Source organism: Saccostrea echinata, unplaced genomic scaffold (genome assembly GCF_033153115.1).
Source record: "Saccostrea echinata isolate AGI-Se365-2 ecotype Australia unplaced genomic scaffold, CSIRO_AGI_Sech_v1 ptg000001l, whole genome shotgun sequence".
Classification (NCBI taxonomy): Eukaryota; Metazoa; Mollusca; class Bivalvia; order Ostreida; family Ostreidae; genus Saccostrea; species Saccostrea echinata.
The window spans coordinates 14033074-14060383 of record NW_026889750.1 but is presented as its reverse complement, the minus strand read 5'-3'; the positions used below and the strand labels follow the sequence as shown (position 1 = coordinate 14060383).

At 33.7% G+C, this 27310-nt stretch overlaps 1 protein-coding gene and 1 long non-coding RNA gene across 2 annotated transcripts in view; one reads left to right on the top strand and one right to left on the bottom strand.

Moving 5' to 3' along the window:
- The window catches only part of LOC133185623 (transcription factor CP2-like), a 486219-nt gene that overhangs the window by 362215 nt on the left and 96694 nt on the right, over positions 1 to 27310 (top strand). Inside the window, exon 14 of the mRNA XM_061320938.1 lies at positions 16885 to 16934. Within this exon, the coding sequence (XP_061176922.1) occupies positions 16885 to 16934 (50 nt within the window). The remainder of the gene's footprint in view (positions 1 to 16884; positions 16935 to 27310) is intronic.
- On the bottom strand, positions 13547 to 15218 carry LOC133189603 (uncharacterized). The gene is made up of 3 exons (XR_009721505.1): positions 15065 to 15218; positions 14710 to 14794; positions 13547 to 14377 (listed from the first exon to the last, which is right to left on the bottom strand). It is a non-coding gene; the product is annotated as an uncharacterized LOC133189603 (long non-coding RNA).

Below are 27310 nucleotides of genomic sequence, written 5' to 3'. Positions count from 1 at the left end.
TGTGAACTGAATACGTGCAAGTGCTTGACCCTCAAAATGACAAAATAAGTTCCCTTGCTTGATAGGTCTTACTCTTAAGTAGCTTGCCATAATATCCACTGGCTTTATGCTGGTCATTGCTTGACTATTTTCTATAACAATTGTTGCCCCCTTTCCCCTTTGTTCAGCTTTGGAGTGCTGGAGATAAATTTTCATCATATTTTCATTAATTAACATTTCAAGGTTTTTATACTGGACAGCATGACCTGCAGTTTGTTTTTTCCCTTCAGTGATTTCACCACTCTAAAATATCCAAAATAGGCCACACTGTAAGCAGCTGCAAACAGTTTTGCTTCATAATCATTGATGCATACAATAGACAATACTTTCAATATGTTTTCTAAAATGTTTACAATTATTGTAATCTGCCATCTTTTTTTCTTTGACTTTCTCCTGTACCCTTCTAATAGCTTTTTAACCATAAAATTCTGGATTACATCTGTGTAATCATTAAGCTTGAGATAAAATGCAATTCCTGAAATGTAAATTCTTGCTATTGATTCCCCCAAACCCTTCACTGACATGTAGCCTTTGAAATGAACAATTTGCCCTAGCATAGGTGGCCAGAGCTTTTCAAAGCTGAAATTCACTCGAAATTCGTTAAAACAAGTCAATCTTGTTTGTAAGTCTGTTGTGTATTTTGTGCTGTTGCAAGCTGCAGTACAGTGGATCACGTTTTATCCATTAGTCAAGTTGTCAACCTAATTTTATCAGAATAGCCGAACATTAGAATAGCTGATTGCTCCATACCGAGTCCAAAGATAGATGTATAGAGCTACCTGTATTGATAAATACATCCTAGCAAATTTCAAGCTTGCATTTTCGTTTCCGTTTGATTAGTTTACTCAGTGACTTTCCTGAAATAAAATATTTCACTTACTTATCAATTTAATATGATAACATTTTTCAAATAAATTGACGTTAAAAATATATTCTTTGATAGTTATTGCCATCTTTAGTCAGTCCATGTTTACATTCCTTCTTCGATGGTCGCCATTTTGGAAACGGAAGTAGACTAAATGCTTAACTGATAACCGTAAACTATTTTTTCCTGGATATACTATAAATTAAAAATAAACAAAAGTATTAAATAAATGTAATTGTTTCGTTTTTATTTGTTTCTTTAATATGGTTACGTATTTCATACTGCTTGTGACAATTCTTTGGTCAATGAGTTTACCAGTCTCGTACTTATCTGCTAAAGAGAGATTTTAAGAGCCATGTGGAGAAATATGGTGTGAATTTTGAGAAGTATATTTATAGTACGGGCCGTTTGTGATTTTAACCATAAATTTTGCACTTAAAAGTGAACAAATATTAAGCCAAATGACCAAGTTAAGCGATTATAAGCTTATTTCATTATACATACAAATTGTCATACACAAGCTTATCAGTTCAATAATTAAAATTTCACGCTGAAAAAAAATGCAGATAATTGTCATAATTAACAATTGCATCATTGATTAGTAATTAAAAACCCAAGCTGATCACCACAACTGTAAACAACTATGCCCAGTATTAACACAGGTAAGGTGCCTGTGTGCGTTCAGCCGTAACTAATCCCCTCATTGTGTACTCAAGCCAGTCAAGGTAAGAGGTGTTAGACTGTTTAAACAAAGGCTTCACATACGAAGTTGGAGGTGTGAACAAGGTGGTGATTATCAAAAAACACTATGTTAGTCCAAATTTTGGTATCAGATAAAACGAAATTCTAAGATTTTCTCATCATTTTTGAGACAAAAATGGGCATAACTACAAGGTGCCTTGAAACAAGATCCTTGGTAATTGTATGTATAACATTTTCTAATCTGACTCTGGTTTTGTGTCTCTGCAGTCATGAAATTAGAGCTAGGTGTGATGTATAGTAACCATACTCAGGGTCAACTACCCCCCAGGTCCCTGATGGATTTTTAGACATTTTTAATCTGAATTGCTGATCATACTCCATAAACCCTAAACCAGGTGACCTTGCTGCTGCTAAGCGAACGACTTTCATATATTTTAACAAATCTAGAGTCTTGGTCGGATGGGCCTCTAAATATATGCTTGAATAAATGATGAACGCGTCCGTCCATTGCTGTATATTGTTGATTTTTTTCATATTTTTATCGCTTGTTTGAAGCTCGCCATTTGCCAAATCTGAATTTTTATGGTCTTACGACAACTTTAAGTAGGTTTTTTCTTCATTTATATCAATGATATTTTAACAGGTAAACAATGACGTCATGTTACTTTTGCACCAACATCAAAAGTTTTCAGAGTGAACAGGATTTTGACTTAGCATTGTAATGTTACTACGGTATTGAATGTATGTTATTGAGTATTTCCATAATATTGTCTTTTTTTAATGATTGTATAATATAGAAATAATTTAAAGCAATATGAGCTGCATTTTGGAGAATTTTATTTTCTGTTAAAAATGTGCTGTTATGATAAACCTGTTTGTGACCTAAACCTTTATGATCAATTAGACTAAAATATATAGTGTTAAAATATAATATAAATGAAATAAAAATATAAAATAGAATATAGTTTTATATAATAAAAAAAAATCAATATTGTACAGGACGACAATAATGTAAATTTGCTTCAATCAAAGCTTATAAATAGTTCTTCCATTGCAAATATGAACAACAGAAGATTATAAAAGTTCTTTTTTCTGTCATTGAAATAGTTAAGGAGGCTGGGGAGTCAACAAATTAACCACAAATTCACCACCAGATTTTACTTATTTTTTTTAGATATATCTTAAGCTGTCAACTATCATTTGGCAAAGAAAAATTTCAAAAATTTTAGTTTTAAAATTCGATCATTTTCTATATCTTCATATGGAGCTCTTCTTCTAAAGGAGATCAATATAGTCTAAAAATGGCAACAAACCCCCAGCATCTTTAAGTACAATATTGCAACAAATATTTCCGACATCAAAGTTGCAGCTCATATTGCTTTAATAATAGTTATAATAAGTATTATTCATCAGTGGTGTATAGACTTATGAATGTTTGTTTATTCTGCGAATTCTGTTCAGTATCGATATAATTATTCTCTCAAAACCAAAATATTTATTTCGTGTAAGAATCGTTTGAGGAACCTGTAGAATTCATTCGAAAATCATTTCATTTAAAGCATGGCTCCCGATAGCTCAAAATGTCAATTATCTTGTTTGAATCCAGTATAAATGATATGTGAAAGTCAAAAAAATCCCCGTAATTGGCCGAATATAATACGCATTGGTGTAAAATACGCACCCCCCTTTTTGAGCCTGAAACTGGGGGAAAAAACGCAGAAAATTTTACCAAGCGGTGTTCTGAACTTTTGGAAATCGCGGTAATTTGCTATGAAAATCGGCGCGGAGATAAAGTGCCGAAAATTTACAGAACACGATATTTTATTCAAATGCGTTTTTATTTCTTGATCTTGACTTTCCATATCGCGGCAATCCGGAGGAAATTATTTATTTTAACAAAGCACGAGATAATGTTGCATTAAAGTATTAACAGACTTTATTATTAATTTTTTTTTAGCATACGGAGATATTGAAATTATACGTCGCCGTATTCTAACTACTCTTTTTGGAAATAGTTCTATTTCAACAAAGCACGAGATATTGTTGCAAGTTTAACAGTTGTCATATTTATTTTTTGTTAATGTAATCATGTTGAAACGTATGGAAATTTAACAAGGCAAGAGATATTGCGACATCAAAGTATTCATAGACTACGATTTTCCTCTTCTGAACTTGAAATTGATTAATTAAATAAGTAGCTGATGTTATAAAAATAAAATCAAAATTTAACAAGCGTGTAAAGTGTAGTTATCAACACACCTCCAAAGCTGTGAAAAATGATGTACAAATGTGGGATTTATGTCTTCATACATCGAGGTAATCTTCGTGGATATCTTATTTTCTACAGAGCACGAGTAAATGATAACACTTAAGTTTCAACATACTTCATATTTCCTTTTTTAACTCTCAATCATTTTAACACGAGGCCGATATAAGATAAAGTAAAATTACATTTAACAAGCGTTTAACTGTTTAATGTGTCGTAATCAACACACGCTTATACATACGAAAGATCATAAACCAACCCCCAATTTTTAACAAAGAAAATAATCAAATCCATTAATAAGGGCAGTAAATAATCAGTGCTCTAACTGTAAAAACAATGCTTTGTAGTCGGTAAACAATTTAATTGCCTGGAGGGGTGTTGAGGGGTAATTATCAAGTGACAAGTGCATATGTTCACAACATTGGCTTCCATTCATTGGGACGTATAGAGGGGTGTTTATGTTGAAATGAATTTTCACTGAGTTATTTAAAACCTAAAATAAATTTTATTTTATTGTATTTCATTTAAAAATGACATTACTTTTTTGACCGAGTGTCCGACTGATTAGGTACATGTGTACTATGATTACGGAAGCACGTGGCAAAGGAATGCGTGAACATCTATAAATAACATCGTTAATGGCGGCCTACACGGAGACGATGAACATGCAGCTCTAATTTTAACTTGCTTTTAAATTTAATTTAACTATCAAAAGGTTATAAATATAACATTTTTAACAAGCCTACATTCCAACAATAACTTTCCGAAGTTTTAAATACGGCGATAAACAGCAAGAAATTGCATAAGTCTCTTGGTAATACTACGGTATGTGCGTATGATAGCCGTGTTTCACATGAAAGAAAAACCATCAAAATCCCATTGTGGTGTAAAATACGCACCCCTTTCTCACAGAAAATTATTTTGGGAAAAAAGTGCGTATTATATTCAGCCAAATACGGTATATACTGTTCAACAATTTAAGGACATTAAGTTAACTTGATACACTGCATGTTAAAAAATATTCAATAAAAAAATTTCAAAGAAAAATTTAGAAGAACTTCTGTCTATGTTGTAACAAAACTTCCTTTTTTAGGTCACCTGAGTCACTCAGGTGACCTATTGCTATCCGTTTTTGTCCGTCGGCGTGCGTCGTGCGATGTGCGTTAACATTTGAACATTTTTAGCTTCTTCTCTGAAACCGCTCAACCAATTTCAACCAAATTTGGCATATAGCATCTATGGGTGAAGGGGAACAAAAATTATGAATTTCGTGGTCCCTGCCCCCCTGGGGCCTGAGGGATGGGGCTAAAAACACCAAAATTAATGCAATCTTTAAAAATCTTCTTCTTTACTCCTGGACATCAAGCAGTCAAACTGTTGGCATCATTGTAATGAGCATTGAGTCCTCTACCAAAATTGTGAAATTCATGGCCCCTGGGTCAGGGGTTCTGGTGCTAGGGCGGGGCTATATAGATCATATAGTGAAAGTGCATTATTTCTTTGAAAATCTTCTTCTCTGCTCCTGGGTATTAAATAAACTAACTAAGTATATAGTTATGATGAGTAAGAGTGCCTCTTCCAAAATTGTGAAATTCATGGCCCCAGGGGCAGGGGTTCTGGTGTAAGGGCGGGGCTTTATTGATTATATAGTGAAAATGTATTAATTCATTGAAAATCTTCTTCTCTGCTCCTGGGTATTAAATTCAGTAACTAAGTACATAGTTAGGATGAACAAGAATGCCTCTTCCAAAATTGTGAATTTCATGGCCCCTGGGTCAGGGGTTCTGGTGTTAGGGCGGGGCTCTATTGATTATATAGTGAAAATGCATTAATTCTTTGAAAATCTTCTTCTCTGCTCCTGGGTATTAAATTCAGAATTAACTAAGTACATAGTTATGATGAGCAAGAGTGCCCTTTTCAAAATTGTGAATATCATGGCCCCAGGGGCAGGGATTCTGGTGTTAGGGTGGGGCTCTATTGATTATATAGTGAAAATGCATTAATTCTTTGAAAATCTTCTTCTCTACTCCTGTGTATTATTGAAACACATTAAATACATAGTTATGATAATCAAGGATGCCTCTTCCAAAATTGTGAAATTTTTGCCCCCTGGATCAGGGGTTCTGGTGTTAGGGTGGGGCTCTATTGATTATAAAGTGAAAATGTTTTAATTCTTTAAAAATCTTTTTCTCTGCACCTGGGTATTATTTAAACAAACTTAGCACATTGTTATGATAAGCAAGGATGTCTCTTCCAAAATTGGGAAATTCATGGCCCTGGGTACAGGAGTTCTGGTGCTAGGGCGGGGCTATATAGATCCTATAGTCAAGGTGAATTATTTCTTTGAAAATCTTCTTCTCTGCCCCTGGGTATTGTTTAAACAGACTAAGTACATTGTTATGATATGCAAGGATGCCTCTTCCAAAATTGTGAATTTTATGACCCCAGGTTTAAGGGTTCTGGTGAGGGGGCGAAGGGGGGGGGGGGCTTCTATTGATTATAAAGTGAAAAGCAAAATTTCTTTGAAAATATTCTTTTCTGCTTCTGGTTAAAAAAGCAAAGAAGCTAAGTGTATAGTTATGATGAGCAATAGTGCTTCTTTCAGAGTAGTGAATTTTATGACCCCTGGGTCAGATGTGCTGGTGTGAGAGTGGGGCTCTTGATAATATAGTGAAAATGCATTAATTCTATTAAATAATCCTGTTTGCTCCTTAGTGTTAAGCAGATAAACAAAGTGATTAGTAATGATGACCAAACTTATGGTCCCAGGGTCAGAAGGTCTGGTGTTTGGGGGGGGGGGGGGGCTCTATTGATAATATAGTGAATCTGTAGTTAAAATGCATTATTTCTTTAAAAATCTTCTCCGCACCTGGGCATATCTGAGATAAATAGAGTAAAAAATTTTATAAGGAAGGGAATTTTTACCAGATTTTGAACATCCGGACCATTTGCTCAAGTGTTCTGGTCCTGGCCAGGGCTCTATTAGTTTGTATTCTACTAGTACTGAGAGGAGTTATTCCCCCTTGCCATTTACTTTTGATAATTTATCACTGTAAATAATGTACTTGAAAGGTAAATAGAATAAGAGAATTATGCAAAAACTTTTATTGTATAATACAAAAAGTACTTTCATTGTTTTAATGATCAGATAGACTTGTAAGTAGTAGATGAATAAAAATGAGACAAAATAACTTGTCTTAGTAAATGTTCATCAAAGACCAAGAGAGGCCAATGTAAGTGATTTCAACAAGGGATTAAAATAGTAGAGAAGCATTGATAATTTGTTAATATACCGTATGGTGATAGTGATAAATGGGGAACAGATTAGAACCTAATTTATGAACTGTTAATGAATATTAGGACCAATCATTTTGTTGATCATGATCACCCAATTTTTTTTTCTTTTGGGCAACAAAGCTTCACCTTTCAGTTCATATTATACTCTATGCATCCTTTAAATTATTGTATTATACTCAGGTGACCGTTAAGGCCCTTGGGCCTCTTGTTATTGAAACGATACACATTTGTTCAGTCACAGCAATGAAAATTTTTGAATAATTACTTTTTAAGTAAGCAGTTTGACAAATTATAAACAAATTGATGAGTTATAATTCACATGCTTTAATGAAAGGGACAGATCCAAGATGACCAGTGGTTGGATTTTGAGTGGGGGGGGGGGGGGGGGGGGTTAAAAGTTAAATGACAGAAACTTGCAATGCTTGTAGTTAACATGAGTTTAATAGCATGCGAGGATTGTATTTTTTAAAACTTTTAGGTGTACAGTGGGATGCCTCCCCACCACCAACCCCATAACCTTCAAATATGCAGTTTGGTTATAGGTTTGAAGTAATATCATTCATCAATTTATTTTTGCACGTTTTACTCTCTTATTACGTATATTAGCAAGGTCATTTCCAAAACAGGCAGCGATCATAAGCTCCACATGCCTGAAACTGGAAACTTAACTGCTATAAAACCTAGTTACTCATGTGGAAAATGGCACCCTAAAATAACAATTGTGTTTGATCTTGTAAAACTAAATGGTTTTAGAAGTACATGCATGTATACCCTGGGTATTAATAGATACAGTGTATTTTATTATTATAAAACCAATTTTATCCGAATTTCGAATAAAATCAATTTGTCATTTGTTTTTATTAATATAAAATAGATTTTTCCAATAAATAAATCATAAATTATTATATAGATGTTGTTTTTATGAATCATGCATATCAATTAATAGAATTTTTCGGCAGGGGGAGGGGGAGGAAATTAATTGGAAATTTTATATATAGTCAGTTTAATGCGACTGGTTTGTAATATTTCTTGATTGACTTTGTTTTTAAATGACATGTTTTTACGAAGTGGTACACATTTAGGTACATGTAAAATATTGTTACACTGTATGTGATGATGTGTATAGACACACCCCCCTTCCCGTGGTTTCTTTATTGTATGGAATTCTAATGCTATTTTTAGCTCACCTGAGCTGAAGGCTCAAGTGAGCTTTTCTGATCAAAATTTGTCCGTTGTCTGTCGTCGTTGTCGTCGGCGTTGTTGTCGTTGTAAACTTTTCACAATTTCATCTTCTTCTCCAGAACTACTGGGCCAATTTCAACCAAACTTGGCACAGAGTATCCTTGGATGAAGGGGGATCAAGTTTGTTCAAATGAAGGGCCACGCCTTCTTCCAAGGGGAGATAATCATGAATTCATGAAAAATTAATGGCATCATTTAAAAATCTTCTTCTCAAGAACCACTGTGCTTGAAAATATGAAACTTATATGGAAGCATCCTCAGGTAGTGTAGATTCAAATTTGTTCAAATCTTAACCCCGGGGGTAGGGTGGGGCCACAATGGGCGATCAGAGTTTTACATAGGAATATATAGGAAAATTCTTTAAAAATCTTCTTCTCAAGAACAGCAAAGCCATGATTGGTCATATTTATATGGAAGCATCCTCAGGTAGTGTAGATTCAAGTTTGTTCAAATCATGACCCCCGGGGGTAGGGTGGGGCCACTATGGGCGATCAAAGCTTTACATAGGAATATATAGGAAAAGTCTTTAAAAATCTTCTTCTCAAGAACAGCAAAGCCATGATTGGTCATATTTATATGGAAGCATCCTCAGGTAGTGTAGATTCAAGTTTGTTCAAATCATGACCCCCGGGGGTAGGGTGGGGCCACAATGGGCGATCAAATTTTAAATAAAAATACATAGGAAAAATCTGTGAAAATCTTTTTCACAAGAACAACAAAGCCAAGATTGGTCATATTTACATGGAAGCATCCTCAAGTAGTGCAGGTTCAAGTTTGTTCCAATCATGACCCCCGGGGTAGGTGGAGCCACAATGGGTGATCAAAGTTTTACATAAAATACATAGGAAAAATTTGTAAAAATCTTTTTCTCAAGAACAGCAAAGCCATGATTGGTTTTTTTTAATGGGTGCATCCTCAGGAAGTGTAGATTCAAGTTTGTTTAAATCATGACCCCCCAGGGGTAGGGTGGGGCCACAATGGGCGATCAAAGTTTTACATAGGAATACATAGGAAAAAGCAAGCCCTTTAAAATCTTCTTCTGAAGAACAGCAAAGCAATAATTAGTCATATTTAAACGCAAGCATCCTCAGGTAATGTAGATTCAAATTTTGTTCAAATCATGACCCCCCCCCCCCCCCAGGAGAATAGAGGGGCCATAACAGGGGATCATAGTTATACAAAGGAATACAAATGATATATCAATAAAAATTGTCTTCCTAAGAACAGCATAGCCATTATTTGTCATATTAATTCAAAAGCATCCCTTTGAAGAATAGATTCAAGTTCAAATTACCCCCCCCCCCCCTCGAACCACTTTTATATCAAAACTTTTCAAGACTCAACTGATTTCTGCTTTTTCCTAGCCAGAGTGCTCAGTTGAGCGATGTGGCCCCTGGGCCTCTTGTTTCTAATGGAATTGTATATGAAGTTATTTTACAATGTATGAATTCCATTCTGGTCCCATGCCAGAGACTTGGATATGCCTATCCTTGAAAAGCTTTACACATGCACTGTACATGTACCGTAGTTAGGTCCCAGTAATATAAAATACAACCCTCCCCTGGTCTCCTGCACTACCGCAAAAATAAAAACTTGCAAGTATATTCTTCATCTTTTGTGCAGTGTATTTTCAGCATTTAATTTAACTTGTACATTGCATGTATAACTTAACAGAAATTATTTTTTCAATAAATCCATACAACAAAATCAGTTCGTTTACATAATTCAACGGCAAGTTAAGCAGTCACGTCATTATACCAAATTTAATATTTGAGATTATAATTTCAATAAGAAAACAAGTTTGAGATTGATAATAGAACTGTGATGACATACAATGCTAAGATACTATAAATGACAAGGATTACATGTATTTGAATTTTAAGTGACTAAAGCTAAAACCTTTGAACTTCTTTTATGCACAACACGATCGAGTGCCAAAAAGTTATACATGCATTTTCAAGTTCCTGAAAATAAATAGAAAGTTTAAAAAACAAAAGAGATTTCTTTTAATGATACGGTATTTTTTTGTTTTTAAAATTTGCCTTTTCAATAAGATTTCACATTGCTAGGTAATATAATAAACTGGATTAAATGTAACATATATATCTCTCTCTCACACATATAATGTTATCATAAACTTGTTCTTTCTTTTCAAGTTAGAACAATTTTATTTCATTCGCCATTTCGGTAGTATTTGTTTGTTTTCAAGTACTCACTATGTAAAATTAATCGGAAGTGGCAACAATAAAAACAAGACAAAACATTTTTTTTCAAATTCATTTTAAATTACTTAAATACTGAGAAAAAAAAATTAAAAAGTTATTTAGATAATTTCATGTAAAAAAAACTGATACACATGTAACAGATTTGAAAAATAAATTGAAAACTATGGTTCAGTGTTGCATCTGTTTCTTGTTCTATTTTTTTTTCTCTTTCACTTTGACAGGAGCTAGTTCCCAAAGCGTTCAAAAATACTTTGAAAGAAATTATTAAAATAATACTAACAATTGAAACGTGTTTTTAGCTGCTAATAAATAAGATTTTTTTAAAATACTTTTTATATACAGAAGCAAATGGAGTATGATGAGTTGAAATTGTTAAAAATAAAATTTTTAAAAAAAAAATTAAAATGAAATTCCCTCTCTGGTACCTCTCTAGTACCTCGTTTGTCAGAGTTAATTACCTCTCTTGTTTTTATTTATAGTTCTAAAGATAATATTGCGTCTGTCATTCGTTCATATATTTGCAAGATTTGTGAAAACTTACAGGAATACATTTCTTTTCTGTTTGATGAAGTGTATTAAGTTTCAAATTTTTGGCATTAAAGCATTTTACAACAAAAATGTATGCAAGATGCACGGATGATTCAATGTTAACATGATCGATTTTTTAAAGTGTTGAGAATAGTAGAGCGGATCTTATACAGGAAATTGATTTTCTCTGCAGTATTTTGAAAATATACACGTGTATATAACATGTAACTTCAGTTTTGTCTATATATCAAAGTCGCATTCGTTCAACCATATTCAATTATTCAGAAAATCATCTAGCTTGTGTGAATTAAGCTTCTACACATGTACACAGGGGCTTGTCACGAAATATTTACCTTCTCCGTGCACATGTAGGAAATGAATAGGTCTAGGTCAGATCTTCGTCCTCGACGTACGTATGTATATAGCCACATGTGGTAAAGAAACGGGTCTCCAAATAAAATTCTAAATTTTTAAAATAATATCAGTGGACTAGAAGATCCAGACGTGAATTAAAGATATAAATGAAAATAAATAATTATTTCAGTGTTGAGAACAACGACAAAAGCTAGACTTGTCAAAATATGAAACACGTGGATAAAAAAAAAATCTGCATCGACGCTCACCATCTGCAACATCACATCTTTATGACGTTATTTCATTGTTTTAGCGAAATTCATGCATCCACGCTCCGCCCACCGATGGCAATGAAAGTCACGTGGTTGCAGACTCCAACAAACTAACGTAAACAACATGGATGCGAGTTACAGAAATCGCACAGAAAAACTTTTCAATTGGCTTGTTTGCTAACTAATTTATACAGAAACGTTTGTCAAAATGTAAGATATGTTTCAGAGAGATTTCAATCACAAAATTTTAGTAAGTAGAAGTATAATTTTAACCTTTACCGATCTAGATTGGTACTGCATCCGACTTGAAGGTCATTTCAACTGTTCTGATACGTACTGCATAGTAGATCAGGGAACGTTTTTAATTTTCAATGTTTACAATAAAATTGACAATATTTGTTTGTTGTTTATATAGTTAGCATTAAAACCTCAACCGCCGAGAGATTCCCCCCCCCCCCCCCAATATATTCCATGTATCTTCATCGTCACCGACTAGATCTAATCAAGAAAGTGACATGCAGTGTATATGTGTTCATCGATTTTGAAAGGTTGCTTATGCTAGCGCTGATCCGGAAGGGATTCAGGACTCTCCTACCCCTTGAAATTTTCAGAACTGTCATATATTTGGACCACATCCCCCTGTTGATATTATTTTTTGTCAAAGAAATATGTAGCAACTCATTCATCACCACCTCTCTCTCCCAGATCCCCCAATCGTTATGATTTGGACAAACTGATTATAGTTTATTATTATATTTTTTATTTCTTTCATTTTTTTGTCCTCTCTGCACAGCACACTTAAGAGTTCTGATTCTGTGGTATTTTTATGCAATTAGAACATTCTGTCCCTAGATCTAAAAATAAAAGAATTTGAAAACTACAATTTGTAATAAATTTCTTAATATTTTAATAGGCCAAGATAAATTAATTGAATACTTCATGATTTTTCAACTGGATGTATTTTTCTCAAATGTTATAAAGTGAACAATAGAATTTTTTGTTTGTCAATATTATCATTTATTAACCATTTTTCCTGGGGGTAAATGCAAGGCACCCTTGTTGAAAATGCATTGGGCATGCTCAAAATTAACACCTTCATACAATTTTTCTCAATGTCTAAAAAATATTCTGCTTATGTTTATAAAGGGTCCTTAAAACTATAAATGGGATACAAACTTGAGTTAAAAATTCAGATATTATTTCACATAAATTTGAAGGGAAAAAATCTTCCTGTGTTTGTACGTTAGTACAAAATAAATTTTCAAGATTTTAGTCATGTTTAAAATAAACATAAAGATATTCATTCTAAATCCAATGCAGACCCCAGTCTGTTCTCAGTTTATGGTTCTTAAGGCATGGACTTTGATATATATTTCAGAAATCCTTAATGGTTCTAGGGTATCATAAGTAGAAATTACAATGTAAAAGACTGTTTAATGATCAAAACAGTCAGTGTACTTCACTAGTGACACACAAACTTAAGGGGTTAAGGAAAATGTTCACATATTGTTGTACAAATAAATTGCATTCAACAGTTCAGATTGCTAGGTTTGAAGAACAAACATAAGTCTTCCTCAGCATTGCATATTCCAAGAGGAATCAAAAATCAATTCTGTATTGATATCATAGATGTCAATCCAAAGATACCCATAAAAAGATACAAGATGTTCAAAAGAAAATAAAGACAAGGTACTGGTATACAGAAAGTTTACTGATATTGTACATTTCATATATAAGTAATAGTAAAATCGTTTATGTCAAATTCAAAAAGTATTACTTTTCTTCCATCAAATTTCCCTAGGCATTGATATGCATTTATAGGGTTAGATGTTTGAATATTAAATTGTATCAGTTGTTTCTCATTGTATGATCACATCACTGTATAAATCATTTACTTATATCAGTAATGACATATATTTTTGGGAATTTCATCTACATGTACATGTATGACAGTGCTACACATTTCATGTTATTCGTGTTATTCATCACCTTTATGAACTATACACTTGTTTATGCTATTCAGCACATTGTGAATACTATAAGATTACATAAACAAACATGTATTATGCTAATGGAGTTCATTAGATAAGTGAAAAGTCTGCTTCTCCTGAAATTAGTGAAGTCAATGAAAGTCAATCACTCATCTTTAAACCTAACATATTGCATAAGGTCAACACATGCACATAGTCAATCACTGACACACCAAACATTGATGCTACACCTTTATTCCAAAATTGTGCCTTAGCCTCATCAGTGTTGATATACAATTATGGACTATTTACACAAAAAATACCTAAAGTGACCGAGACAATTCTTTTGTCATTAGTATTGCCCCTTTTTTTCTACATACATTTGAATTGTTTTGATGTCAAAAAATCTAATAAATTTTCAATAATGTTTCATGTTGGTGTAAATAATACACACATCACTGACATATATATAATTTTTTACTGTTTTCTTCATGCCAAGTGGGCCTTGTTTTTCTCCTGCTGCTATGTGGAGTTGTAGACGATTACTTAGTCTGTTCTGTAGGTCCTCTCTGTTTTTGTTGTAGTTCTACAACATGGTAAAATTAATCCAAAGATTCCTTAAAATGAAAAATAATATTCTAAAGATCTATGAGTATAACACAAATAAATTTAAGTAAAATATAACAATGTCTAAAATGTGCTTTCTGATTAAATTAGAAAGAGATTTTAGAAGTATTGATATACTTCAAATATTACTTCAAGTGTTGATTTACTTGGTATTTAACTGCATAAAAAACATTGATGTCAAGAATAAGTGGCATAAGAGAATTTGAAGCATTGTGGAAACAGTTACTTTTCTTTTGCAGTTCCCTTTCTCCATAATCATGTGTACATTACATAACTAACTGGAAAAACTAGGGTGATGTTCCTTTTGTATATATATACATACATGTAGCCTGTTGACAATTCATTTTCACATTCTGTTATGACACACGGGTGAAGATTCTGTTTCCTTGTGTGCTCCATCATTGATCCTGAATGCATGTAATATTTTATTAAAATATAAATACATGTAATGCATTTGACTTGGAATTTTTTAAATACTTTTAAAATCTTGATCTATCCTCAGCATTTTCACCAAGACTAAATATCAATTGATAATAGTACAAAAATTACTATTCATCTGTGATTTTACTATGTCAAGTTTTCATGGTATAATGATATCTTTGCTTGAATAAAAACATACTGGCTTTGTAATTAAGTTTCTTCATAACAGATACTTTTCTTAATATCAGTAAGCTTACAACTCGTCTCGATAATTCCAAAGAAGCCTTTCTTGATGACTGTGACCCATCTGGGGGAACTGGACCTTGCTGTATACAGTCAGTATTTCATGGCCCATAAAAGCTACAATTAATTTAGATTCCTAAAGCTATATACAATCACAAAATGTTTCAAAGATGAAGCATTGTAAAATTACCCACAAAAATGTTTTGCAGCATTCTCATTTAATATCGAGAATTATATTCAGTTCACCGAGATTTATAGCTTTGAACGGTTGAGTCATTGTCTGAGCACATTTGTAAATCACTATTGTACATCATAGAACATAATCTAAACATTGCTCTCTTTAATTGACAATTATATGCTCTCTTTAATTGACAATTATATTATCACTAACTTTTACATTAATTAATATACCCGAATATCTTATTTTTTAACAGACAGTTGTGTTTCGGTTTTCCACATGACATGCCTTTATCAGCTGTTTATGCAACGTAAACACTTGTCTTTTGGACTTAGGAAATGAATAAATCTCACCTTGTGTATTCCTTCCGGGTACCTCGTATCATTATTACATCTATCCCATGCATAGGACCTCACAATTTTTCGTTACACAGCGGATATGTTGCATTAAACGATGTCATCTCACACCTCTGACATCTGTGTGTTTTGTCGGAGGTAATGGCGGACAAAGTTTCCGCGATTCTGATTGGCTGTGCGGAGATGGCAACTGCGTCACCCGTGACGACGTGGAAGCGTGAATTGCCATAAGGCCCTTTTGTTATGGGCACAATCATATATTGTTTTTCAATATATTATTTTTTTAATACCTACAGCAAGTGTATTTAACTTGAGATTTTCAAGGAAGTATTTCAATCATGCATTCACACTCATTTACATGTAAATCAGGTCAATCAGGGCATTCAGAAATCATACCCTTTGTAAACTTCAAAAGTGATTTTGAACAATACATAATAGATATTTTCTCTAACACTTAATTAAACTCCTTCACATATCATCTTTAAAAAATATTTAGTCAAATTGTAATACAGAAATTATGCTGAGTTGGGTTAACTAGAAGTTTTTATACTAGCTATCAGGTCATTATACCCCAATCAGGACATTATACCCCTGTCAATTTTCTCTGTCAAATAAAACATAATAAAATATTTTTATTTTGCATTTTCTTCAGAATTCTTATAGAAAATGATAATATTAATCATTTCCAATAAAAATAACATTGTTTGTGCACATAAAAACTCTTTATTTCAGCATATATGTGTAATCATTCAGGTCAATCAGGGCATTATACTATCAGGGCATTAGTAACCTTCCCGCGAAACGCTTGATTTTCATTCCCTTCCTGAATAGTGTAAATACTGCCTGTTTTAAGATAGGGAGGATAATTAAACCATCCTGACACAGACAAAAACTGCCAAATTTTCTCGAAATGGCTATTAATAGCCATGTTTATTTAGCAAAGTGCAAAAGGAAAATGAAAGAAAATGAAATTAATAGAAAATTCAATGTTTTGCAGTTGAGTATGAAAATTATTTCACAAGTGGACAGTATTTTTTTTTTTATTTTTCCACAAGTGTGTGGCATGAGTGAAAATATAAAAGAAATCCTGTCCCACTTGTGAAATAATTTCCATATCCATCTACAAAACCTTGAATATCCTCTATATATGTTCCCACCAAATCGATCTTTCTGCCATGTGTTACAGTTTCTCTTCTTTAATGAGGCATATAGTGCAAGTGAAATATTATGACACCAAGATATTGAAAAGAAAGTTACTGTTAAAAAAGTTTGAATGTCTAACTTTCTCTTTCATTTACAGGGCAATCAGACCAAGGTTGATAATATATGTATGTCAAGAAAGTGACTCAGGTATGTAAACAAGTAAAACAATTAGATATGTCAAAGAACAGTTGACTATTAAACTATTCCTCAAACAAACCAACATTCAAATGGCTAAAAATGTATATAACTAGATACTCATCGGCTTGGCCAAGATCAGGTGCCCATGTTGGTTGCAGATTTACAAAAAAATGAAGTCAAATGAAATGTATTACAAGTATGTTCTATGTAACACTACATCCTTTTGGCAGATTGTCTGAGATTTCTGTCCATTTCTGTCAAGTGGTTAAAAAGATTTCACTCTTACTATAGCAGAAACCCAAGTGGGCTACGGACTATACATATTCAGGCATAACATTTATCTTTATCATATTCAACTTAACAAAAAAGTATAATTCAAATACAAACTCTTCACAAAATATTGTCTGAGCAAAAAAAAATCACATAACTCATTTCCATTTAAATGTTACCGTATATAAAGGACATGGGTAAATTTGTTAATCTTTGAGAGTTTTTCTACTCTTCATATTCGGACATTTGAAATAAAAATACATTAAAGTACTTTCAATTTTTCTAAAGATACCGAATATGGGGATGAAAATTTCAAACCTATTTGGAAATACTCAGCGAAAAACTGTGTCAGAGTTTTTTTGATTGACTATTTTGAGACCTTGGCTACGGACTATACATATAGTATTTTCATTTAATGAGAGACTATAAAAAATAGTTGCTTTTTTCAGTAAAATATTTGTTAAAATTATCATCTTGGAGTTCACACGTGTTTAATAAATCCTTTCAGTTGGATATTAAATCAATTTATACAAAATCCTGTGAAATTTAACAAAATAAAACAAAAACTTTACATAAATTCACAATAAGAGTAAAATATAAATAGTCAGAACAAAATAATACTTGTCAGAATTGCATGTAATTGGTGTTTTGATAATAAAATATTGTTTAAAACCATCTAAAGACCAAGAATGAGCTTTAATTTAGCATCTAAGAAGGATGAATTTCATGTGAGTACGGGGGCTACGGACTATACCATTAAACATCTCTATTGTGGACAATCAACTTAAAGAAAATATAATTGTTTAATTAAATTTTGGGCAATTTTTTTTAATAATTGGTTTTCTATAGCGGTTCACAAAACTTAGTTTGAGTATTTATAATACCATACTTAAAAATCAATTGTCTAATGTATTATGTACTTTCAATGCCAAATGAAATTCCAGTTCAACTAATTAAAGCATAATTGGTGTTCAACTATAGTGAATAAAAGCAACAGGAGCTGAAATTAAATCAAGGCATGTGAAGTGTGTGTGTGTGTGGGGGGGGGGGGGGGGGGGGGTTTATGGACTAAATTGCCTTATATTTTTTTTTCTTCCATTTAATGTAATGTAACTGAAGATGGTCATTCAAAAGGTGTATCAGTATATAATTTATCATAATCATATGGTGTAATTCAATAAAAAAAAATCCAAAAAATAATTGACGATTTGAAGTAAAAAACATAATAGTACAATATTTATCCATAAAGAATCAAAGCTTTTTTTTTTAAATTAACAATTCAGTGACAAGTAGATTGGGTGGCGCAATTATAAGAGTGAAGGCCTCACTTTGTACTAAATTGCAAAGTAAGGAGTTGATCCTTATGTTTTGGGTTCAAATCCCACAATGGGATGTTAAGACTGGTCGATGAGAACTAATAAACCATTTAATCCCCATTTTGCAGTAGATACAAGTAGGAAAAAAATCTCTTGCTAATACAGAAGTACATGTACGGTTATATGGTCTGTAAATTTGCTAAATTTATTTGTAGAGTCCGTAGCCCTTTTGTAAGTAGGATTTGTGTGGTGAAATATTATTTTAAATGGATTGATGGTATGTAGCACAAGAAGGAAAACCTTATCATATATTTAGAAATATGTTGTGACCACAAACGTAACAGGACAGACTACAGAGGCAAGCCTTTAGTTTATGTTGGAAAGAAACCAGAAGAAGTCTGAATAAATGTACAAAGTTTATTAATCTACACTACAACATTCCAGAACACATCTATTAAACATATACAATAAAATGTAACACAAAATACACGTTACTTTGGCATCAGTAGGGGCAGACTCAGCCATTAATTCCAATAGCTAACAACCAGTTCAAGACAGCAGTCCAGTCGCAGGAGCCGGAAGAAAGGTACAGCTCAATTGTACCAGTCAACTCGGTGTAACTAGTGAGTCTTGAGACTAGCCCTACTTCCAGTGGATCTCAACTCGGTGTAGCAGCTGTGGAAGGCTGTGAGAAACCAGTTCCGGGCTACAAGAGCCGGAAGAGAACCATGGAAGGATGTTGATACCTTATTAACTCGGTGTAACTTCCTATGCAGTATTAGCATATTAAGAAATCGTCGTGTTGCGTTGGATATCTACATGGGGAAGTCACAAGAGCCGGAAAATAAGATATTAGTGTCAAAATAAAACAGAATTTTGGGGGAAAATTTAATTAATTGTTACAGCATTTGTAAAATTTATTAAATGGTGGCCAGAAGGCTATGGCTGAATCTACCCTAAGAATTATAAGTACTTGATGTAAACACACTGATAATTAAATAAAGGAGTAGTGGTGGGGTGGTGGCGGTTACGATACAATTTTCTTTACAAACTTAGCGCACTGCTTGTAGCTGAATCCCCACTATAAAAAACAACCAATCAAATTGTAGCAACATAATATTAGAAAAAATAATGGCGGATAGGTCAAATCCGAATAAACCCGTCTTTCCAACATAAACCTGGCTTATAATACCATAAGCCTCCATTTATGTTGGAAAGAAACCAGAAGAAGTCTGAATAAATGTACAAAGTTTATTAATCTACACTACAACATTCCAGAACACATCTATTAAACATATACAATAAAATGTAACACAAAATACACGTTACTTTGGCATCAGTAGGGGCAGACTCAGCCATTAATTCCAATAGCTAACAACCAGTTCAAGACAGCAGTCCAGTCGCAGGAGCCGGAAGAAAGGTACAGCTCAATTGTACCAGTCAACTCGGTGTAACTAGTGAGTCTTGAGACTAGCCCTACTTCCAGTGGATCTCAACTCGGTGTAGCAACTGTGGAAGGCTGTGAGAAACCAGTTCCGGGCTACAAGAGCCGGAAGAGAACCATGGAAGGATGTTGATACCTTATTAACTCGGTGTAACTTCCTATGCAGTATTAGCATATTAAGAAATCGTCGTGTTGCGTTGGATATCTACATGGGGAAGTCACAAGAGCTGGAAAATAAGATATTAGTGTCAAAATAAAACAGAATTTTGGGGGAAAATTTAATTAATTGTTACAGCATTCTTAAAATTTATTAAATGGTGGCCAAAAGTCAGTTGAATAGATATAAATGTAAATACTTATGTACATTATAGATATGAGACTGAGTGCCCCAAAATGATGCCAAATTGTGTATGATAAACCAGTACTATATATAAGGCTAACATTCTAACATCTATAGGTAAAGTTACAAGCTTAATTGTTTTTTACAAGTCTGTAGTGAGATAGGAAGTAGTGTGATCAGCCTATGAATCTACAGTACTAAGGAACGCTGAGCATCTCGTAACACAGATACTGGAGTTCTAATATATCTACAATAGGCATCGGAGGCCCATCTTCCTAATGTTTTAATAATATGGTCCTCCACATGGACAGAAGCTGCAGTCGTAGCCGCACCGATTCGGAAAGAATGTCCATTATACACATCCGCATCACAACCAATACAAGTTAACACATGCTTAAAAGCTGAAATAAATTCAACTCTTGTCAAAGGAGCACCATTTTGATTTACAAACAATGGACTTTGTGGAGAACATGACAATTTGTACCTTGCCTTTAAATATTTACAACATACAGCGAAAGGACAAATAATATTGTCTGTAGAAAACAGTTTAATGATGACTCCTTTCCTGAATGGGTCAGTTTTAGAAATTTTGAGTTGTAAATGTACATAATCCTCAAAGATAGATAAATCACTTATACAAATATGTATAGAAGGATCAAATACTTCTTTACATGTAAATTCTCCACATCTCAAAAAGCCAAAAAATGCAACAGTACATACAGTTTCTAACATCAAATTGTAAAAATTGTCTATCTTTCTTAAATAAAGACAAGCCCTTTTCAAAATGTCGAACGTGACTGGATACCTTAAACTGCGAGATGGTGATTGTACACGTTTAACACCATTCATAATAGCCTTAAGTCTACATAACTGAGTATTGTCAGGATATGCAATGTTATCTTGCAAACACATAAATTTAACTCCACACAAATACAACTTGATAGTTGAGTAGCTTATCTGAAGTTTGCTAACACAGTATGCTACGAATGAAATTTAGTAATCTTCAGATACAGGAACCTCAGAAATACATGCATTTGTAATAATATTTGACAACAAAAGGAATTTTACATATACATGAAAGGCTGTTTGGTATGTGCACCTAGTGCTTGGTGCCACTGCATTGGTCCATAACATGTTCACGGTGTCGTTGAGATCCATAACACTTCCCTCGGATGAGGAACACTGCATGGTTGATCTTGTGCTTGAGGAGCGAGGCTGCGGAATTTGGAAATCTGCAAACGTGATAGAGCATCTGCTATTAAATTTGTTCGACCCGGTACATGTACGGAAGAAAAAATGAAGTTATATTTTGCTGCTATTAGAGTAAGGCGTCTCATCAGGGGCATAATATGATGGGATTTAGATCTACCCTTGTTAAGGATAGCAACTGTTGCTATATTGTCACACATAAATTATCCTTTGTTTTTTCCACATTTCCCCCCATAGAATTGAAGCAACAACTATAGGGTATAGTTCATAGAAGGCTATGGATACGCCATCTTCGTCTTGCATCCAGGTTTTTAATAAAGGTACTAGTTCATCTGACCAAGATGAAGAAAACCATAGTCCTCTGAAGTATCCACCATATCCCAAGGTAGCTGAAGCATCTGTAAACAGATTAAGTTCTTCTGATGTGATCTGCGACACATTGTAGAACAAATTAATGCCATTCCAACCATTCAGAAATGTTAGCCACATCCTTATGTCTTCCCTGCAGGCTGCATTAATTGTGATGTGATAGTGCAGTTCTTTGACTGTTGTAGACAGTCGGATGAGATGCGACACAAAGGATCTTCCCGGTGGTATAACTCTGCTTGCAAAATTAAGGTGGCCTAATAACTGTAAGAGTTCCCTTTTAGTGCAGCTTTTCCGTGAATAAAAAGAGGTAAGAAACTCCTTAATTCTGGACAGCTTGTCACCTGGTAATCTGGCTTCCATAGCTTCAGAATCTAGAATTATACCTAGGTATTCTAAACATGTTGTGGGGCCTTCAGTTTTATGCAGCGCCATGGGTATGTTGAGTGATGTAAATATATGAAACAAAAGTTTCATATTAGTATCTCCATCTTCCTCTGGACGTTCGAAAGTGATGAAATCGTCTAACAAGTTGAGTATATGCTTTACACCATAGTTATTGGTGGCAATCCAACATACTGCTTGGGATAGATTGTCAAAGATTTTAGGGCTAGAACGACATCCAAAAGATAATTTGTTGTAATAATAATAGTTTGACTTCCATTTGATACAGAACAGATGCCACTGAGAGGGTAAGATTGGTACCAATTTAAAAGCATCTGATATATCGGTTTTGCACATGGTTGTTCCCTTCCCCAGGCTTTGAATTGTTTTGATGGCATCATCTATCTTCACATACGATAGGGAGCATTCTTCTTTGTTGATCAGAGAGTTAACACTTGCATGTTCACTGTCATGTGGTGAAGATAAGTCAACTATTAACCGAGGTTTTTTAGAGTACTTTCCCATTGTAATACCGATTGGACTCACTCTATAGTTGGTAAATGGAGGTTCTTCGAAAGGTCCAGTCAAGAAACCTTTCTCAAGTTCACTTTTCACAAGTTTATCTACAACTTCAGGTTGCTTTCTTGCTGATAATAAGTTTTTACATTCTAGTGTTTCTATTCTGGTGTTTGAAATCATAGTATCAAAGCCAAAAATGAATCCTTCGCACAAATATTGGACAAAATTTTTATCTGGATGATTACAGAGTTCTGATCTCAAGTTATTCACATTTACAGGCGTTGAGACTTGAGAAGAAGTTCTTTCACAGTTCACTAGTCACTTTTTACTCGGTATGGATGCCATGGAACTTCTTTTGCTTCTCTTACACAGGGAGGCTCCGTGGTCGTTTTCGTGACACACTGTACATATGTGCTCAAACTGACAGTTCGTTTTCCTACATCTATTATCATTGAAATTGTTGCACACCTCCTTGTTGTTCACCATGGTGCGTGTTCGACCGTATTTGTCAGTTGTTTGGTTTTTGTTGGTTGGATAACTTTGCATGGACTGGCTGATAACCGGAATGATGTTCTGTTGTACTTGAGGACAGAACGCTGAGAGGTGCATGCTTGATGAACAAGTGGAGCATTTGTTTGCAGTAGCATTACCCACTACCATCATGAGAAGGCCAAGATCTTTCACCGACCAGTCAATTTTAACATTATCCCTGAGGGCAGTTGCAGCTCTTGATGAGAATTGGCAGTGGTAGTCATAAAATTTTCCACCATAGACGTTGTGTATATCTACTATGATAGCTTCATATCTATCCAACTCAACCCGTCTCTCTGGAAATCGTTGGCACATAACTCTTTTATATCTACCGAAAGCTGTAATAAATTCAGCGATAGAGAGTTGCTTATGTAGTCTATGGTCCTCTTGTTTCATCAGGTTAATGGTGATGTTGTTGGGTTTGTCTGAATCATATTTGGGGATTAGCAATTCGGCCATGTTAACGTCTTTCCCCTCCCAAATCTTTTTTCTTAACTTTTCAGTACCTACGTCTATGTGTGAGAGAGAGTCTGACGGGACACCAAATTCAGTTCTAGGTAATGTGTACCCACCTGTAGCTGGACCCTGCATTGCCGGTTGTTGACGAATCGCCGCCATTGCTGTGTCCAATGAGTGGTCATCTGTTTTGCTGTTCTTCTTTTCGGCCACCAAACTCATGACTGTGTTTTGAAGTCCAAGTACTGTCTGTTGCATGCTCTGCATGGTGTTCAGCATGCTGCAGACTATGTCACTGTTCGAGGAGGCCGCCATATTGGATAAATTGGCTCTCGATCCCGATGCAACATTGGTTGATGCGCTAGATCTCGATCCTTCCCCCGATGGTGTTTCGCTTGAAATTGTTGCTCTGGTTGTTTCAATTCTGTTAGTATTCTCTGGAGTTGGTTCCGTACTTGGAGGCACAATCACGGCATTTGTGACGTCCTCTTCCCTCGATTCAACGCTTATCCGGGCATCTGCGTTCGCGGGGGGTATTCCTCGATTCTCCAGATATAGTTTCTTCATTACGACTTTCCCAATGTTGGCAGGGACACGAATACCCAGCTTAGCCAGTTCCTCGATATATCGTTGGGTTGTCCAATTGTTTGTGTTGCTCTCATCCCAGCGATTAGATGGGGTAGGACGTCTACGACTTCGAGCGCGGTCAGCCATGATTTGAAACTTGATCCTCAGCGTCCGAAATGTACAGTGTCCACAATCTTATTGATTTGTAACTGTTTCGCGATCACAAATTCACAAAAAACACATATCACGACATCTTGGTAGCGTACGGTGATTATTAGGTATAATAATTGAAAGTCCGTGAAACGGGCCAAATAAATTACGATACAATTTTCTTTACAAACTTAGCGCACTGCTTGTAGCTGAATCCCCACTATAAAAAACAACCAATCAAATTGTAGCAACATAATATTAGAAAAAATAATGGCGGATAGGTCAAATCCGAATAAACCCGTCTTTCCAACATAAACCTGGCTTATAATACCATAAGCCTCCATTGAAAAAAATATTAATTTTCAGATATTTTATTTTTAATTACAGTAGTATTTGTATTTAAAAGCATTGCATTTGTTTTAATAAACATATTTTTGTATTGTAGTAATTGTATCAATAATGTATATGACTTTTTCTGGAAGTAATTATATTGGGGCTACGGACTATACAGGGCTACGGACACCAATCATTCTTCTGTAACTTCTTTTGGTATTAGCGCAAAAGCTATTCATTACTGTTTTTTACTTTACTGGTAACTGTAAAAATATTAAACAAGAGCATGATTAATTCTACATTCTTTTGTTGAACACAAACTATAATGAAATATGGGGCTACGGACTATACAAAATATTAGACCAGTATGGAAAATAAAATACAAAATGCGCACACATTTTACAATATAACCACTATATTTTTCTCATAGTACTTCTTTTCTTAAGTTAAATAAAAAATCAAAGTACTGAAGGTACTGATGGGAGTTGATTTTAAGGACTATTTGAGATAAAATTTTATGTTTTTGACCTTGTGTACAGCTTTTCAAATTATTTACAACATTATTGCTTCTTAATTTGGTATGCGAGTATCAAAAGACTAAAAAAAAGTTACGATTCTATGGAGTCAAAAAAGTAAGGCTTGTTTTGATTTGACCATAACTTTTTAATGATATGCAAAAACGTGTAAGACTTCTTCATTGCTCAAAATTTTTCATAACTTAAGGTATTTTCCTTACCAAAAATTTGTTTAAAAGTGCCAGAGCGACTTTTTTTCGTCAGAATGTGATTCAAGTTGTTGATTCCGCTCCTATATATATATATAACCTTTGAATAAATGATTTTTAAGTGTACATTTGAATTTACATACAGAGAAATGGTGCACGTTTTGCTAATTTGCATAGGCGCCATATTGTTTTCAATTTGGCAGATTTTTGTTCAATGCATTATAAAAGAAAAACTAAAGTATAGATTAAAAAATATCAATTCGGAATAATCTTCCTCATGTGATTCTATCTCAGTTTTATTGTGTCCTGTATCGGAATGCAATCTTTCGTTTACAAAATGACGAAAAGTTGAAAGTTTATTTCGAGTTTGAAAATCTAAAGCGAAGCTTCATTACAACGATATTCATGTAGAAAAAATGTGATGAAATAGCTTACAAGGTCTTTATCAAGCAAATTTAGAAATATTTGTCATTTTCCGATTTCATCCCCATCTTGCGTGAAGTTGTAAAACTTGCAATTTGAGTTTCTAAGATACATATAATCAGATTTTGTTTTCTTTTAAACTGAAAATCCCGTTTTAGACAGAATTCAGAAAAATTGAACAACACTCCCAGTGGGGAAAATGCAGGTTTTTTGGTTATTTTTTTTTTTTACCTGAGAAAATATTGAACTTCATCATTGTCATACGATGAGGGATACGATCAAATAATTACTTATGTTTGATTATATAAAAAGATTCATAATTTATCTATTTATTTTGAAAAATATCACAAATATAACGAATATTCATTGGCAACGGTCACATTGTCATTAATTCATGAATAAGGTGTACAACATTTAACCATGTGATGTACTCTGACCAAAGTCAAATCACGACAAATACCATCTATATTGGTGATGAAAAAATTAATGGAGCAACATGTAAACCAGAAATAGAGATTCTTCTCAAATTTATGCCCTCTTTACAGATTTGTATTGTTTATAATTATTTTTAGATCAATCACCGTTTGCTATCTTCACCTTTTTCATAGTGACTTGGATTCACAATATACATCTTCACTCTTGTAAAGGTGGAAAAGACTTCCCAGATTTTCAAGTCTATACCAATAGCTTACCTTTGATCTTACAACGTCGAAGTGTAGGGGAAATCTACCAAATTCAGATAGTACAGCAAAACTAGTTGCATATGTACACCATGTATTAATTTGCAAAATTTCAGTTTAACACAAAATGATTTGGATAACATCCTGTTTATTGTACCGCCAAGGATGCTATTTTGTTTTTTTAGTAAATGGATTAAAATAAACCCAAATTTCATATGCATACAATAATTAAAATAGTGTTAATTGAATGATTAAAAAAGTGAACAGTGGTTTTAATGTCTAAATTTATTGAAACTATGAATTTTTTCTTCCTTTTTTTTTTAAAAAATTAATTAATTAATCTATTTTTTGATAAAGTTAATATACTTTGAGCAAAAGATAAGAGCATGAGAAATGATACACTTAGGTATTTGTATTTAGATACACTATATGACATAACAGTGTATTTACATATAAATAAATTTCGTTTGTTTATAAATTAAACCTTATTGCGTGGCAAAATTCATTTTTAAATGTTATGGTATCATTTTTATTTTTTATTTTTACTTTTCGCTGGAATCTAACTAAGATTGCAGCGAGATGAAATATTTCATTACAGGTATATTAAACCACAAAGCAGTATATTTGGTCTTTGTTCGCAAATGTATACGAATCACACGATTTTGTATTAGAA